Source organism: Notamacropus eugenii, chromosome 3 (assembly GCF_028372415.1).
Source record: "Notamacropus eugenii isolate mMacEug1 chromosome 3, mMacEug1.pri_v2, whole genome shotgun sequence".
Lineage (NCBI taxonomy): Eukaryota > Metazoa > Chordata > Mammalia > Diprotodontia > Macropodidae > Notamacropus > Notamacropus eugenii.
In genome coordinates, this window is record NC_092874.1 from 240,719,469 (window position 1) to 240,732,923 (window position 13,455).

Sequence of the window (13,455 nt, forward strand, 5' to 3'; positions counted from 1 at the left end):
CAGTGTCACTTTTAAGAGAGATTAGCCAGTTTGGGTGCTGAGAGTTGTTACTCAATGTGTTCACATTTGGATTCTGCCCCTCAGTGTGTTCACGATCTTGGACAGATAGCTTACTTACCTTCTCTGGACCTCTGTCCTCTCATCAGTAAGGTGAGGTGATGAGGCTAGATGAACTCAGAGGTCCCGTTCCGCTCTGAATCTATAATCCTATTTATACAACATGTTTGAATCATAAATGGTGGATTTGACTGCTCCAGACTGTATTCCTAATGCCTTGTTGGATTAAATAAGAAATTCTTTACCTATTTCAGATGACATTGAACAATGATTTAAATAGAGGTTTGTTTGGTTTATCCATCAGCATTTTAGACCTTTTGTTTCTGTGTTCCAGTGAATGCCTTTTAAACGTTTTTTTTAATTGACCCTAATTTTATTTCTCATTGTGAAAACAAGATTGTCTATGCTGTCCCTTGTGGACCAGTTAGCTTCCCCTTTCATGGTTTGCCAGTTATCTTGCAAATGTGAGCTTATAGTAAGGGGATAAGGGTAGACAAGAAGTGAGGAGGAAGAAATCTAGAGACTAGGCATGATATTGAGCATGGATGGTAGGAATTCATTGGAAAAACAATTGAAGAAACCATCCTAGTCCCAGGGCTTTGTAGCATCTTTGTATACTAGAAGTGGATGATCATTATTCTTCTAAAATGATAGTGAGGCATTTGTAAGTCATACATTTACATAACTTTACATAACGTTTGATCTGTTAGCCATATGTGTATGTCAACCATAAGCAGAGTGGACATTGGACATTGGTGATACTCATTTAGCAGCAAGTAAGCAAAGCTGAATGGTTTTGCAAATAAAGAGTCCCAGAGAGGGACTCCTCTGAAATGTTAAACTAGTTCACAGGATGATAAGATTGTAGTTTTAGTGTTAGAAAAGGGGTCTTAGAAGGCCACCCAGATTTTTAAGATTTTCACTTGTCTGCAGGATCACAAATTCTCAAAGTATTCCTTATGACTGTGTATGGTGCCATTCACCTGTAGGGTTATAAATGGTTTAGGCTCATGCCACTTTCTTTTGTATATTATCTAACAATAATAATAAAAATTGACATTTGATGAGAAATCAGAATCCCTAAGAAAGCTAAGGCTTAGAAAGATTAATTTATTTGCCATTGATCATACAGATAGTAAATGTCAGAGGCAGGATTCCAGCCCAGATCTTCCTGACTCCAGGTGATAGTGATAATGATGAGGATGATGAGGATGATAGCAGCTAGCGTTTATATAGAAGCTATTATATACCAAGCGCTGTGCTAAGCACCTTATAAATAATATCTCATTTGATCCTTACAACAACTCTGGGAGGTAGGCATTATTGTTTCCCCTTTTTACAATTGAGGAAACTGAGGTAAATAAAGGTTAAGTGACTTGCTGAGGAACAATAAGCTAGTATCTGAAGCTGAATTTGAACTCAGGCCTTCCTGAATCCAAACCCAGCCCTTAATCTACTATGCCACCTGGGTCTCCATCCACTCTATCATAGTGCTACAAAGGTAACTTTGTTCAGGCTAAAAGCTACTCTGTTGTTTATTGTTCAGTTGTTTCAATTGTGTCTGATTCTTCGTGATGCCATTTGGGGTTTTCTTAGCAAAGATATTGGAATGGTTTGTCATTTCCTTCCCAGCTCACTTTACAGATGAGGAAACTGAGGCAAACAGGATTAAATGACTTGACTAGGGTCACGTAGCTAGTAAGTGACTAAGGCGGGATTTGAAATCAGGTCCTGCTGACTCCAGGCTGATGCTCTGTCCATTTGCTGCTTGACATCAACTCTCTTCCTACCAGGTACACTCAGAATACCAGTTACCTAGCTCTTATATTTTCTTTTGTCACTTTCAGCTTGAATGATTTTGTTTTATTTTTACATGGCATACATTTTCAAGTCTGTGAGAAGCCCTTCATGGAAGACAAAGTAGTGAAATAAATATCCCAAATATTTCCCTTTATAAGGTAGGCTTTGTCTTGCCAGGAAATGAAACCATAGTTTACCTCTAAAATCAGATTAGTTTTTCTAACTCATCCCAGTCTCTTCAAGTAGAACTCTGAAATAGTCCTATACAACTGTGCCTAATTGGAAAATGAACTTTTCTTGAAGATGGTTTCATGCTCTAGTAGTTAGCAGCTTTTTTTTTTAAACAAGGTCAAACCACAACGCTTAGGAGATAGAATACAAATGTACCAAACCCAACCATGTTATTAAATGTTATGCAGAAGCCTAGTTCAGGTCAGGAAGCCAGGCACAACTTTCTCAAAACAGGCTGTTGTCTTTAGAGTGAAAGGGACTAGGTACTTTGGTAATCTTTCCTTCTGACATGAAGTCAAAATGAGAAAACTTTTAAGGGTACAAGCCATGGAAATACAGTATGGCCTTCTGCCAGAACTGACATTCAAAACTTACCAAGTGTGAGAGACTGAAGCCATCTGAAACCTTCTCATTAAAATTTTAATCTCATTTTCCACTTTCTCTTTTCACTCTCCCTCTTACTCAATATAAGGTCATTCATTCTTCCTCTAACTGGTCATCATAGGGAGTTTACTTTAAAAAATACTTATGGGAGGGCCCAGGGGCTCTCACCAAAGGTCATTTAATCCAGCCAGACATCTCCCATGATTGATCACTTAATATTCTCTCCTTTTATTTTGGCTGTGTTCATTATCTTCCCGGTTCTATTTTCCCAAGGATGTTTTACCCTCCCCAAGAACACAGCTGCCACAGACCAGAGAAGGAGTACGCCATGCATTAATAACAGGAGATTGAATAGGTGTTATTTTTTTTATTCTGGTCTTATTTTGCCCATGAAGGGAAAATTCCTTTTTCCAAGTCTTGTTTCCAGCACTTAACCCAGTGTCTGGCACATAGTAGGCATTTTTAAAATGTTCGTTGCCTTGACTTACCTTTTTGTTGACTTTAACCCTATTCAAATTCATATGGTCACCTGCCAACAATTATAGAAATGCTTTTCCCTTCCTCAGTTCCTGGGGAACTTGGGGATCTCAAGGCCACATGTGGCCTTCCAGGTCCTCAAGGGCAGCCCTTTAACTGTATCTAAACTTCATAGAACAAATGCTTTTATTAGTAATAAATGTATTTATTACTGTTAATAAATTTGTTAATAATAAATTTATGTATCATTAATAATAGATTTATTCATGAACATAATGATAAAAGGATTTGTTCTGTAAAATTTGGATCAGTCAAAAGGCCACACGAGGACCTGGAGGGCCATATGTGGCCTTGAAACTACAGGTTCCCCACCTCTGCCTTGTCTGGTACCTCCACTTATGAGGCAGTTATGAGGTGGACTTAACCTTTCATGCTCTCCTGTCCAAGTAATTCTAAATGCAAAGAAAATATTTAACATTTCTGTCACTTCAGAAGATGATTGTTTTTTAAATTCTTGTTACATAAAAGGGCATTACAGGCCTCCTTAGTGTTATTCTTTCACTTATTCACTGGGCAATATTAGTTGAAAGTTCTCTATTAACGTTCCCATTTCTCAGGTTTTAAAAAAAAATCCCCCCCCCCCATCTCTGCCAAAAAAAAAAAATGAAGGTCTGTTTTTCATGGTGTGTCATTCACCATATTCAACACAAGGAAGTAAAAGAAAGCATAGTCTATTCCTTAATAATAAGAATAGTTAAAATTAAGGTTTGCAAAGCACTTTACATTTACTACTTCATTTTACACTTCAACAAACCTATGAGTTAAGTGCTATTATTATTCCCACTTAACATATGAGGAAACTGAGGCTGAGAGAAATTGAGTGACTTGCCCAGTGTCACATAGCTAGTAGGCATTTGGGGCAGGAGCAAAGCCAAAGTCTTTCTACCTCCAAGTTTAGCGCTCTGTCCAGTATGACGGAGTGGAAGACCAAGGCTGGCCTCACAAGTGGATAGAGTAGACAGACATCCATATGCCATGACGCAGGAGGAATTGGGGGCCTTCTCTAAAGGGAAAGAGCACAGGATATGGAATCAAATGACATGGTTTAGACCCTGGCTCTGCCACTTACAGCCTGTCTTACCTCAGTTTCCTTATCTCTAAAACTAAGAATTTGGTTTAAATGACCTCTGAGATCCCTCTCAGCTCTAACTGGCAAAGATCTCCCTGAATAAAATAACACTTCACTACCTTATCATACAGTCTTGAATTCGCTGTTAGCCTCATTCCACAAAACCTTTATAATAAGGTGCTATTTGGTTTTCTGCAAGCTAGCTAGCCAGTACACACTCATAGGAGCTCATGTGAGTTCATCTACCCACTGCCTCCTAGCACCGAGTGGGGAACCAAGGAAATGGGACATGTTGATGGAGAAAACAATTCTGTTTATGACTACAGGCTGCATGCAGCCTCTGGGTCACATCAGGGCTCTGAGGACCTGGGGGGAATAACCAAAATAAATGGATCGATACTAAGTGCCAGTTATGTCCAAGGCACTCTTTTAGGTGCTATAGAGCGATGGTATCAAACTCAAATAGAATTGGGGCTACTAACCCATAGGGAAGGATTCTTGACAGCTGCGTGTTGGCTTTGAAAAATCACATATAAGGTTGTTTATGTTCTATTGTGTTAACTCTTTCCCAGTTATGTTGCCATGCGCTGTGTTTGGCAGTGCTGTTGTAGAGAATTTTCAGTTGTATAAGACTCTTTGTGACCCTGTTTGAGGTTTTCTTTGCAAAGATACCACAGTAGTTCATCATTTCATTCCCAGAGGAGGAAACTGAAACCAACAGGGTCAAGTGATTTACACAAGGTCACACAGCTAGACAGTGTCTGAGGCCAGATTTGAACTCAGGAAGATGAGTCTTCCTGACTCTAGGCTCAACTCTCTACACACTGTGCCATCTAGCTGTGTACTGTAGAGAATACAAGGGGGTAAAAAAGTCAGATCCCTATCCTCATAGAATTTCATTCTCTAGGGGAAGTCACATATAAGCATATCCCCAAAAATTTCACTAAGGAATGCAGAAAAAAATTTGCTGAGACCAAGTAAATATTACCTACTTAACAGTTTTACTGAGATCTCCCTCTGGGGAAGGTAAAAAAACCAAAATATAGGTATGCGCCTCCTGGGGGTTGACCAGATGGCTCCTAGGGATTGTTTATGTTCTAAGCAATGTCTGTTTGGTCTGTTTTCCTTTCACTGGGTTTCTCCTACATCTTTATCTACTAGACTGCAGCAGAAATAAAATATATATAGGAGAATAAATTAATTACTGGCATCTAAGGTCTCTTCCAACTTTCAAATCCAGTTATTGGCCTAGAGTAGATTGAAATTCTATGAAATTCTTGATTTCTTCCCTGAATTTTCTGTTGTTGGGACAAGGATCATTATCAAACAAATCCTAAACTTAAATGAGACTTGCAACTTACTTGCTAAGTGAAGGGGAGAATTTCCAGGTGACCTTTGATCCCATTAAGGGGTTTTGAATTTGTAGTTTGGATACAGGAATGAAATTTGAAATTGAAATGATAATATCTAGGAAATACTTTGGAAGATTTTTGATAACATTTATTAGTTCAGGACCTCTGGATTTAGAAGTAGTGTGTGGGGTACTTAGTTTTCTTTTTCTTCCCCTTAGATCTTTCCTTCTTGAAAGAGTTTTGCCTCATGGCACAGAATTTCAAAGGATGGGGCATCCTGAAAAACAAAGTCACCAGGGCCTCAGTTTCTTTATTTGTAAGAAAGGGGAAGGAGGTTGGGCACATCTCATCTGTGTGATCCTTTCTAGTTCCAAATCCATAATCCCTCAACATTTAGTACAAAAATCATTATTTTCCTTCTCAGTACATGGTGAAGGAACAAAGGCAGAAGAATTCTGTCAATGAATATTGAATGTCTTTTAGTTCAGATGTTTCTTCCATAATCCTATTCACACAGTGCCCATCTTAGCGTTTCTGTGTTTTGTTTCTTTCAGAGTGTTGCCAGCATCTCATAGCCTTGTCCTTGTTGATGTATGTGCCTATGTCTAACCAATTTAACTTAAATCTTGTTCTCTGAGTAGTGGTAGAGACCCTAGGTAATTGATGGAACCAGGCAAACAGCTATACAAGAGTCATTATTCACCTTAGCAAATTTTGTACCATAAAAGTAGGATTATTTCTAATGACAAATTTGGGAGAAAATAATCTAAAGTAAAATACTATGTTTTGTCTGTCTGGTTTAGAATGGTTATTTTTCTTTTACCAGTGTAGGGAATTCCTAGTGAGGAAAACACCTTTAAAATCTAGAACTATAACTGTTCTGCAACAGAGAATTAACCTATTAACTGAGAGGTTAAGATCCTTGCCCAAAGTCTCACAGCCAATATGTGACTGAGGTGAGGTTTTAGTTTGAGTCTTCCTGACTGAGAAGCCAGTTCTCTCTACTACACTCTCCCTCTTTATAATAACACAATATAATATGGTATGGTTTCATACAACATATAATAACTGGCATTTATATAGAAGGATTATAAAACCCTTTATATACGCTCTCTCATTTTGAGTTTCTCAATAATTCTGTATAGTAGCAATTATAGATATTGTTATTCCTTTCTTACAGATAAGGAAACTGATGAATTGCCCATGATCACACAGCCAGTGTCAAGAGTTAGGATGTGAATTCAGTTCTCATTCAATTCCATGTCTAGCTACTACTACAGAGCCTTGTTCTTTTGTGACTCCAGGTCTAGAGTTATCCTTTCCACATCATGATTTTTCCCATCACAGATTTCGATATATTGTGGGTTGGCATAAGAAATTACATGGGAATTTGGGGGGGAGTTTTGCAGAAGTCACAGACAACATGCAAAGACCAGCAGACAACACAAAATTTTAAAAACTCAGAAATACAATATTGTTATAAAAAAGGCATGCTGGTAGACTCTGGTATCACAAAAAAAGACTAAGTCCTTATATGGTTTCCTAGAGTAAAGTGAAGGTGAAGGATCTTCCTCTACAGATTGTACATGGAAGGGATAACTGTAGTTCTCTTTCCACTTGTCTTGCTCCACCTTCTCACTGTGGCATGGAGGCTACCCTGAGTGTGAAGACCATGACAAATGGATAGGCTCTGCCATGTTGGAAAGGCTTCAAGTATGGTTCTAGCAACACCTGGCTGAGGTCTAGCTTCAACTAAGTCCACAGAGTAGTGTCAGCAGGAGGCTGACCACCTGATAATGAATTCTTTGGCTGTGGTATCCCATGTATGAATAAAAATGAGATAATATGGAATGTGTCATGGAAAGAAAACATAATATAGTTGAAAGAGCATCAGATTTGAAGTCTTGACTTCAAGTGTAGCATCCTATTCATAGCACTACCTAGCTACCAATAAAATCACAAGTTCAATCCCTATCTTTGTATATTATTAAATGATGGCTTTTGAAGTATCCTTTGCTTTTTTTTTTACTGCTACCTTTGAGTTTTAGCTTAGTATCATGTCCTAAAGACAAGGGCCCATTATATCTGTATAGTATTTTAAAACCTGTGCCCCCAGCTCAGTTGATTAATTTAGAGTGTAAATAATGTAGAAACAATTTCTATTGTTTTAAAATTTCCTTAATAATGTCTTCTTAATTACAGAGCAAAGAGATTGCATTCCAGCTTCATGAGGATTTAATGAAAGTTCTTAATGAGCTGTATACGGTAAGCATGTTCACTTTGCTTCTGTTACAAGAACTGTTTAGTTCTGAAGCCTTGTTTGCATAAGCTTGTCTCATGTCAGAATTTATTCTAAATCAAACTAATGATGCATGTTTGCCTGGTGGAGTATACATGCTAACGGAGTGGAAAGAGATGCTGACTATATTTTCTTCCTACTCCTTGCATGTATATGGTGAGTACTATTTGTTAACTACCGTACTTCCTTTTTAAAACCATACCCATCCTAAATGGGCCATTTCCTAGATTACAACAATTTGGAGTTGTTTTATCTTGATGCTTTCGGCTTTTTTCCCTCCCCATTTCAAATAAATTAACAGTTTAGCTAATGACTTAGTGAGCTTTATTTGCATCTCCTTCCTTTCTTTCCTCTCCCTTCAGTAATTTAGCATAGAAGGAGGAAGCCAGTACTTCAGTTTTATTCAGGGTACTATATGTAAGGAAATTAAAATTTTAATTAAAGGTACTTCATTTAAGCATAAACAAAAATCCATAAAGAGAAATTTGGAATGCAAAATAAGCTTCATACCCATGTCATTTTTAAATAGCAATATCAATTTTAAATTTTGAAGATTCTCTCCTGTATTATCACTCAATTCACACTCTTTATGGAATCATAGAAACCTAGATTTTCCTAGGTCCGTAACTTTAGCGTAATCCTCAAATTCTCCTTCTTAGCCTTTACTTAAACAGTTACAGACCTTGTTGTTTCTGCCTTGATGATAAAATATAAATTTCTCTGCTTGGTTTTTGAAGCCCTTTGTTTTTCACTTGGCTTTAAATAACAGTATCAGGTTTAAATTCTGAAGATTCTCTCCTTACTAAATCCTGAAATTTCTGGGAAATTTTTTGGGTAAATCAAATTTTTGAAAATTGGATTTTTTTTAAAATTTATTTATTTAACTTTTAACATTCATTTTCACAAAATTTTGGGTTCCAAATTTTCTCCCCATTTCTCCTCTCCCCACACCCCAAAACACGGAGCATTCTAATTGCCCCTATCACCAATCTGCCCTCTCTTCTAACATCCCTCCCTTCCCTTCTCCCCATCTTCTCTTTTGTCCTGTAGGGCCAGATAACTTTCTATACCCCATTACCTGTATTTCTTATTTCCTAGTAGTAAGAACAATACTTGACAGTTGTTCCTAAAATTTTGACTTCCAACTTCTCTTCATCCCTCCCTCTCCACCCATTCCCTTAGGGAAGCAAGCAATTCAGTATAGGCCATATCTCTATAGTTTTGCAAATGACTTCCATAGTAGTCATGTTGTGTAAGACTAACTATATTTCCGTCCATTCTATCCTGCCCCCCATTGCTTCTGTTCTCTCTTTGGATCCTGTCCCTCCCCAAGAGTGTTGACCTCAAATTGCTCCCTCCTCCCACTGCCCTCCCCTCCATCATCCCCCCCACCTCTCCTATCCCCTTCTCCCTCACTTTCCTGTATTGTAAGATAGGTTTTCATACCAAAATGATTGTGCATTTTATTCCTTCCTTTAGTCGAATGTGATGAGAGTAAGCTTCATGTTTTTCTCTCACCTCCCCTCTTTTTCCCTCCACTGAAAAGTCTTTTGCTTGCCTCTTTTATGAGAGATTATTTGCCCCATTCTATTTCCTGAAAATTGGATTATTTTGATGAATTAAGTGCATTTGCTTGTTAAAGGAATCCTGGGATCAGATTTTTTGAAAAGCAAAGAAGACTATGTTAAAATGGACAATCACTCTTGCTCCACTCCTATTCATAGAGTTACGCAGATCTGGATTTCCATTGAAAAGGTTTGCTTAAAGCATAATATACCTGTACTTAGAAATAAGCATTTTTCCGAATTCTTACTTGTATGTTCATCCTTAGGAGAAGTTAGGCCTTCTTATGGTGTCATGATGAAGACCATTAAAAACATTATTTGTTATGGTCCTGCCTGCCTTGGAAAGTCATATTTATTCCTAATCAGAAGTAATGAAGTTGAGAGTTGGCTGATTAATACTGTATGACTTTATTTCTATGGTTTACTTATTTCTGATTACCTAAGATCTCAGCAATTTCCTGAAACCTTCATTTAAACTTTAATTAAATGTGTGATGGGAATTTTAAATGACTGAACATAAATAAGTGAAATAGCTAAAATCCCTGCTTAATATTTGCAGAAGAGAAAATTGTGATATTTTTCCTTATGCTTTGTTACGTATGTTTCCTTTGCTTTGTGATAGAGTTGTGATCTCATTGACATGGGTGCTCCTGCAAAGGAACAAATTAGAATCCATCCACACCTTCTCATCCAGGACCCTTGTCCCTGTCCTCCACTTTTCTTTATAGCTTAGTTCATTTGAAAAGTCTAGGCTTCCTAGGGACACCAGATGTCATATATCCAGGAATCCCTTCTAGAGACTCCTCAAATAGATGTCCAGACTTCACTTAAAATTGCTGGTGATCTGGAAACTACTTCTTCCTAAGGTGGGCCATTATACTTTTGTACTGATCTAGTTGAGAGAAGTTTTTCCGTATAGTAAGATTAAATGTGCTTTTCAAAAACCTTCCACACAGTATTTCTAATTATACCTTCAGGGTCAAGTGGACTAAGTCTAATAATCCCTCTTCCATGTGACAGCTTTTCAAATACTTGGAAAATGTTCTATCATAATTAGTAATTGATAATAATAGCCAACATTTACATACACACATGTATATGTGTGTATGTAACATATATTACATATTATATTATGTTATGTTAAATTACATCATATTATGTAATGTAATATATTATATTATATATGATGTAATATGTATATGTATTTTTAATATACCCTTGGGGCAGCTTGGTGGCACAGTGGATAGAGGACCATGACTAGAGTCGGGAAGACTCATCTTCTGAGTTCAAATCTGACCTCAAACACTTAGTAGCTATATGAATCTGGGCAACTCACTTAGCTCTGTTTGCTTCAGTTTCCTCATCTGTAAAATGAGCTGGAGAAGGAAACAGCAAATCACTCCAGAATCTTTGCCAAGAAAATATCAAATAGGGTCAGGCAGAGTCAGTATGACTGAGATGATTCAACACTTCCAACATATAGTGCCTGAAGCTTTGCAAAGTTACTTTATAGACATTATCTTGTTTTATCTTCACAATAATGCTGGAAGGTGGGTGCTATTATTGAGACAGACAGGTTAACTGACTTTTCAAGGTCATGCAGCTAGTTAATGTCTAAATTTGACCTCAAGGTCTTTCTGACTCCAGACTCTATCCCCTGTGCCACCTGGCTCCCATAAATCTCTTTTCACTTTAAATATCTTCAGTTCCTTCAGCTAATCCTAATATAACTCATTATGCAATTCTTTCACCATTATGATCACCTTCTAATCATCTCCTTTGATTGTATTGCAGTTTGTCATTGTCACCTCAAAAATGTGGCAATCAAGACTAAACGCACTGCACATAAGACACATATGGTCTCCTGGGATAGAGTACAGTGAGAAAATCACACCTCTCATCCTGAATACTGGCCTCTATTATCGAAGGCTTAACGTGTGAGCTTTTTAGTTGCCAAGTCACACTGTTGAGCTCTCTAGATCTTTTTTTTTTTCATAAACCAATTTCTGTCCACATCTTCTTTCTTCCCTAACTATAGGGTGTAGGGTTGTTTTTGTTTTTCTTAAACCCGTGGGTAAGTCTTGACATTTATCTGTAGGCAGTTATGTCCAATTTATTTGACCTGTCCTTCTAAACTTTTGTTCTCTTTTTTGGATACTGGTTTAGTTATCTATGTTGTCGGCTGTCCCTCCCACATGCATGTCATTTACAAGTTCAAAAAGTACCATTTTTGCCTTCATCCAAGATGGTGATAAAAATGCTAATAACATGTATCCCTGGAGCATTGAACTAGACATTTCCCTCCACAATGGCATTGATCCATTAATGACTACTCTTTGGGTCTTGTCATTTAGTCATTTTTAAACCCACCCACTGTACTTTCATCCAGTCAATATCTCACTATATTGTCTACAAAGATAACCTGCAAGACTTTTTCCAAATGTTTTTCTGAAATCTAGGTATGCTACATCTATACCATTTGCCTAATGTCCCAGTCTAATAATTCATATCACAAAAGTCTTGCAGGGCCTATTCTCGATGAAGCTGTGCTCGCTTTTAGTAACCAGTAATCCTGGCTTTTCTTTCTAAATGATCATGTACCATCTTTTTAATAATGTATTTTAATAATATAATAATAATTTGCCAGAAATTATCAAGCTAATTGGCTCATAGTTTGCCAGTTATACTTTTCACCTCACCCACCAGGACCCATTTGAAAACCAAGACAATATTGACCATTCTTCATTTCTACCACATTTCACATACACCCCCAACCTCCAGATTTTCAGGCGTTATTGTTATCTCTTGTATTCATAGCCTTTAGCCTGTGGTTAGTCTAGATCTAGTGGTTTGAGCTCATCGAAGGCCTTACCATCGCCTCACTTATATCAAGCTTTATACTTAGCGTCATGCTACTCAGTGTTTTTATTTTCCCAATCTGAAGGTTATTCTCCTTGACAGAGAAAACAAAATAAGAGATAAATAGTTTTGGTTTCCCTGAATTATGATACAGGGGATAGAGTGCTTGATTAGCCCAAGGAAGACCTGGATTTGGATCCCCTCTCGGACATTATTAATATCTGTGTTACCCTGGAAAAAAACATTTATTCTGTCTGAACACTGGTATCCTCATCTGAAAAATAATAATACCCAATTTACAAGGTTGTTGTTGAGAGTCAAGTGAGGTGATATAAATAAAGAACTCTGTATATATTAAGATACCAAATACATTATTGTTGTTCAATCATATCTGACACTTCATGACCCCATGACAGAGGTCCATGGGGTTTTCTTGACAAAAATACTGGAATGGTTTCCCATTTCCTTCTCCAGTTGTAAAGAGGGGTTAAGTGACTTGTCCAAGGTCACACAGCTAGGAATTTTCTGAGGTTACATTTGAACTTGGGTCTGATGACTCCACGCCAAGTGCTCTACCTATTGCTGGCCCCTATATATGTTTACAGTGATCCAATAGATAGAGAACTGACGTTGGGGATACATATACAAGCCAACAAGACAGACCCTGCTCTCAAAGAGAGCTAATTGGGAGAGACAACACACAAAAGGAACTGGAAAGAGAGGGAGAAATGAGGAGGAGGGATGGAGCTGAGGGGATGGTACTTTTGCAAAGGCAATGAGGAGAAGAACCAGTCCAAAGAGTGATGGGAGTGGTGAAGCAAGGCTGGAGTCCTTCCTGAAATGGTAGTCCCAGGGAGTGAATCACCAGTCAAGAGCCCATAGTTATAATAATGTCACTATCATTATTGCTATCTTCCCTGAGCACTTTTTTTGAAATTCTTCATGCTTCTCCCCAACCCTTTGTTTAAAAAAAAATCATTATGTAATTTTTTAAAAAGAAAACTGAACGCTTAGTATGTTGAACTTCAGAACTTTATGCATCAGCAATTATTTGAGTATTCTCTTAAGCTGAGGGCAAGGTGATGGAGGCAAACGTTGAACATGCAGTCACAAGACCTAGGTTAGATCCACCACTCACTAGCTATAGTGGCAAATTAATTAACATAAAGCCTTCTAAGTTCCAAACTCCTCCTCTGTAAAATGGCCAAAATGCTTGTACTATGTACCCCCAACAGGGTTATTCAGGAAGCACTTTGTACATCACAGAATGCTATGCAATTAGCCATTATTTCATCAAAAGAA

General features: G+C 37.6%; 1 protein-coding gene across 2 annotated transcripts in view; it reads left to right on the top strand.

Moving 5' to 3' along the window:
- SRGAP1 (SLIT-ROBO Rho GTPase activating protein 1) overlaps positions 1-13,455 on the top strand; it is a 321,601-nt gene that overhangs the window by 184,655 nt on the left and 123,491 nt on the right. For both annotated transcript variants that reach the window (XM_072655259.1, XM_072655260.1), the window contains exon 4: positions 7,633-7,695. In XM_072655259.1, the coding sequence (XP_072511360.1) occupies positions 7,633-7,695 (63 nt within the window). The remainder of the gene's footprint in view (positions 1-7,632; positions 7,696-13,455) is intronic.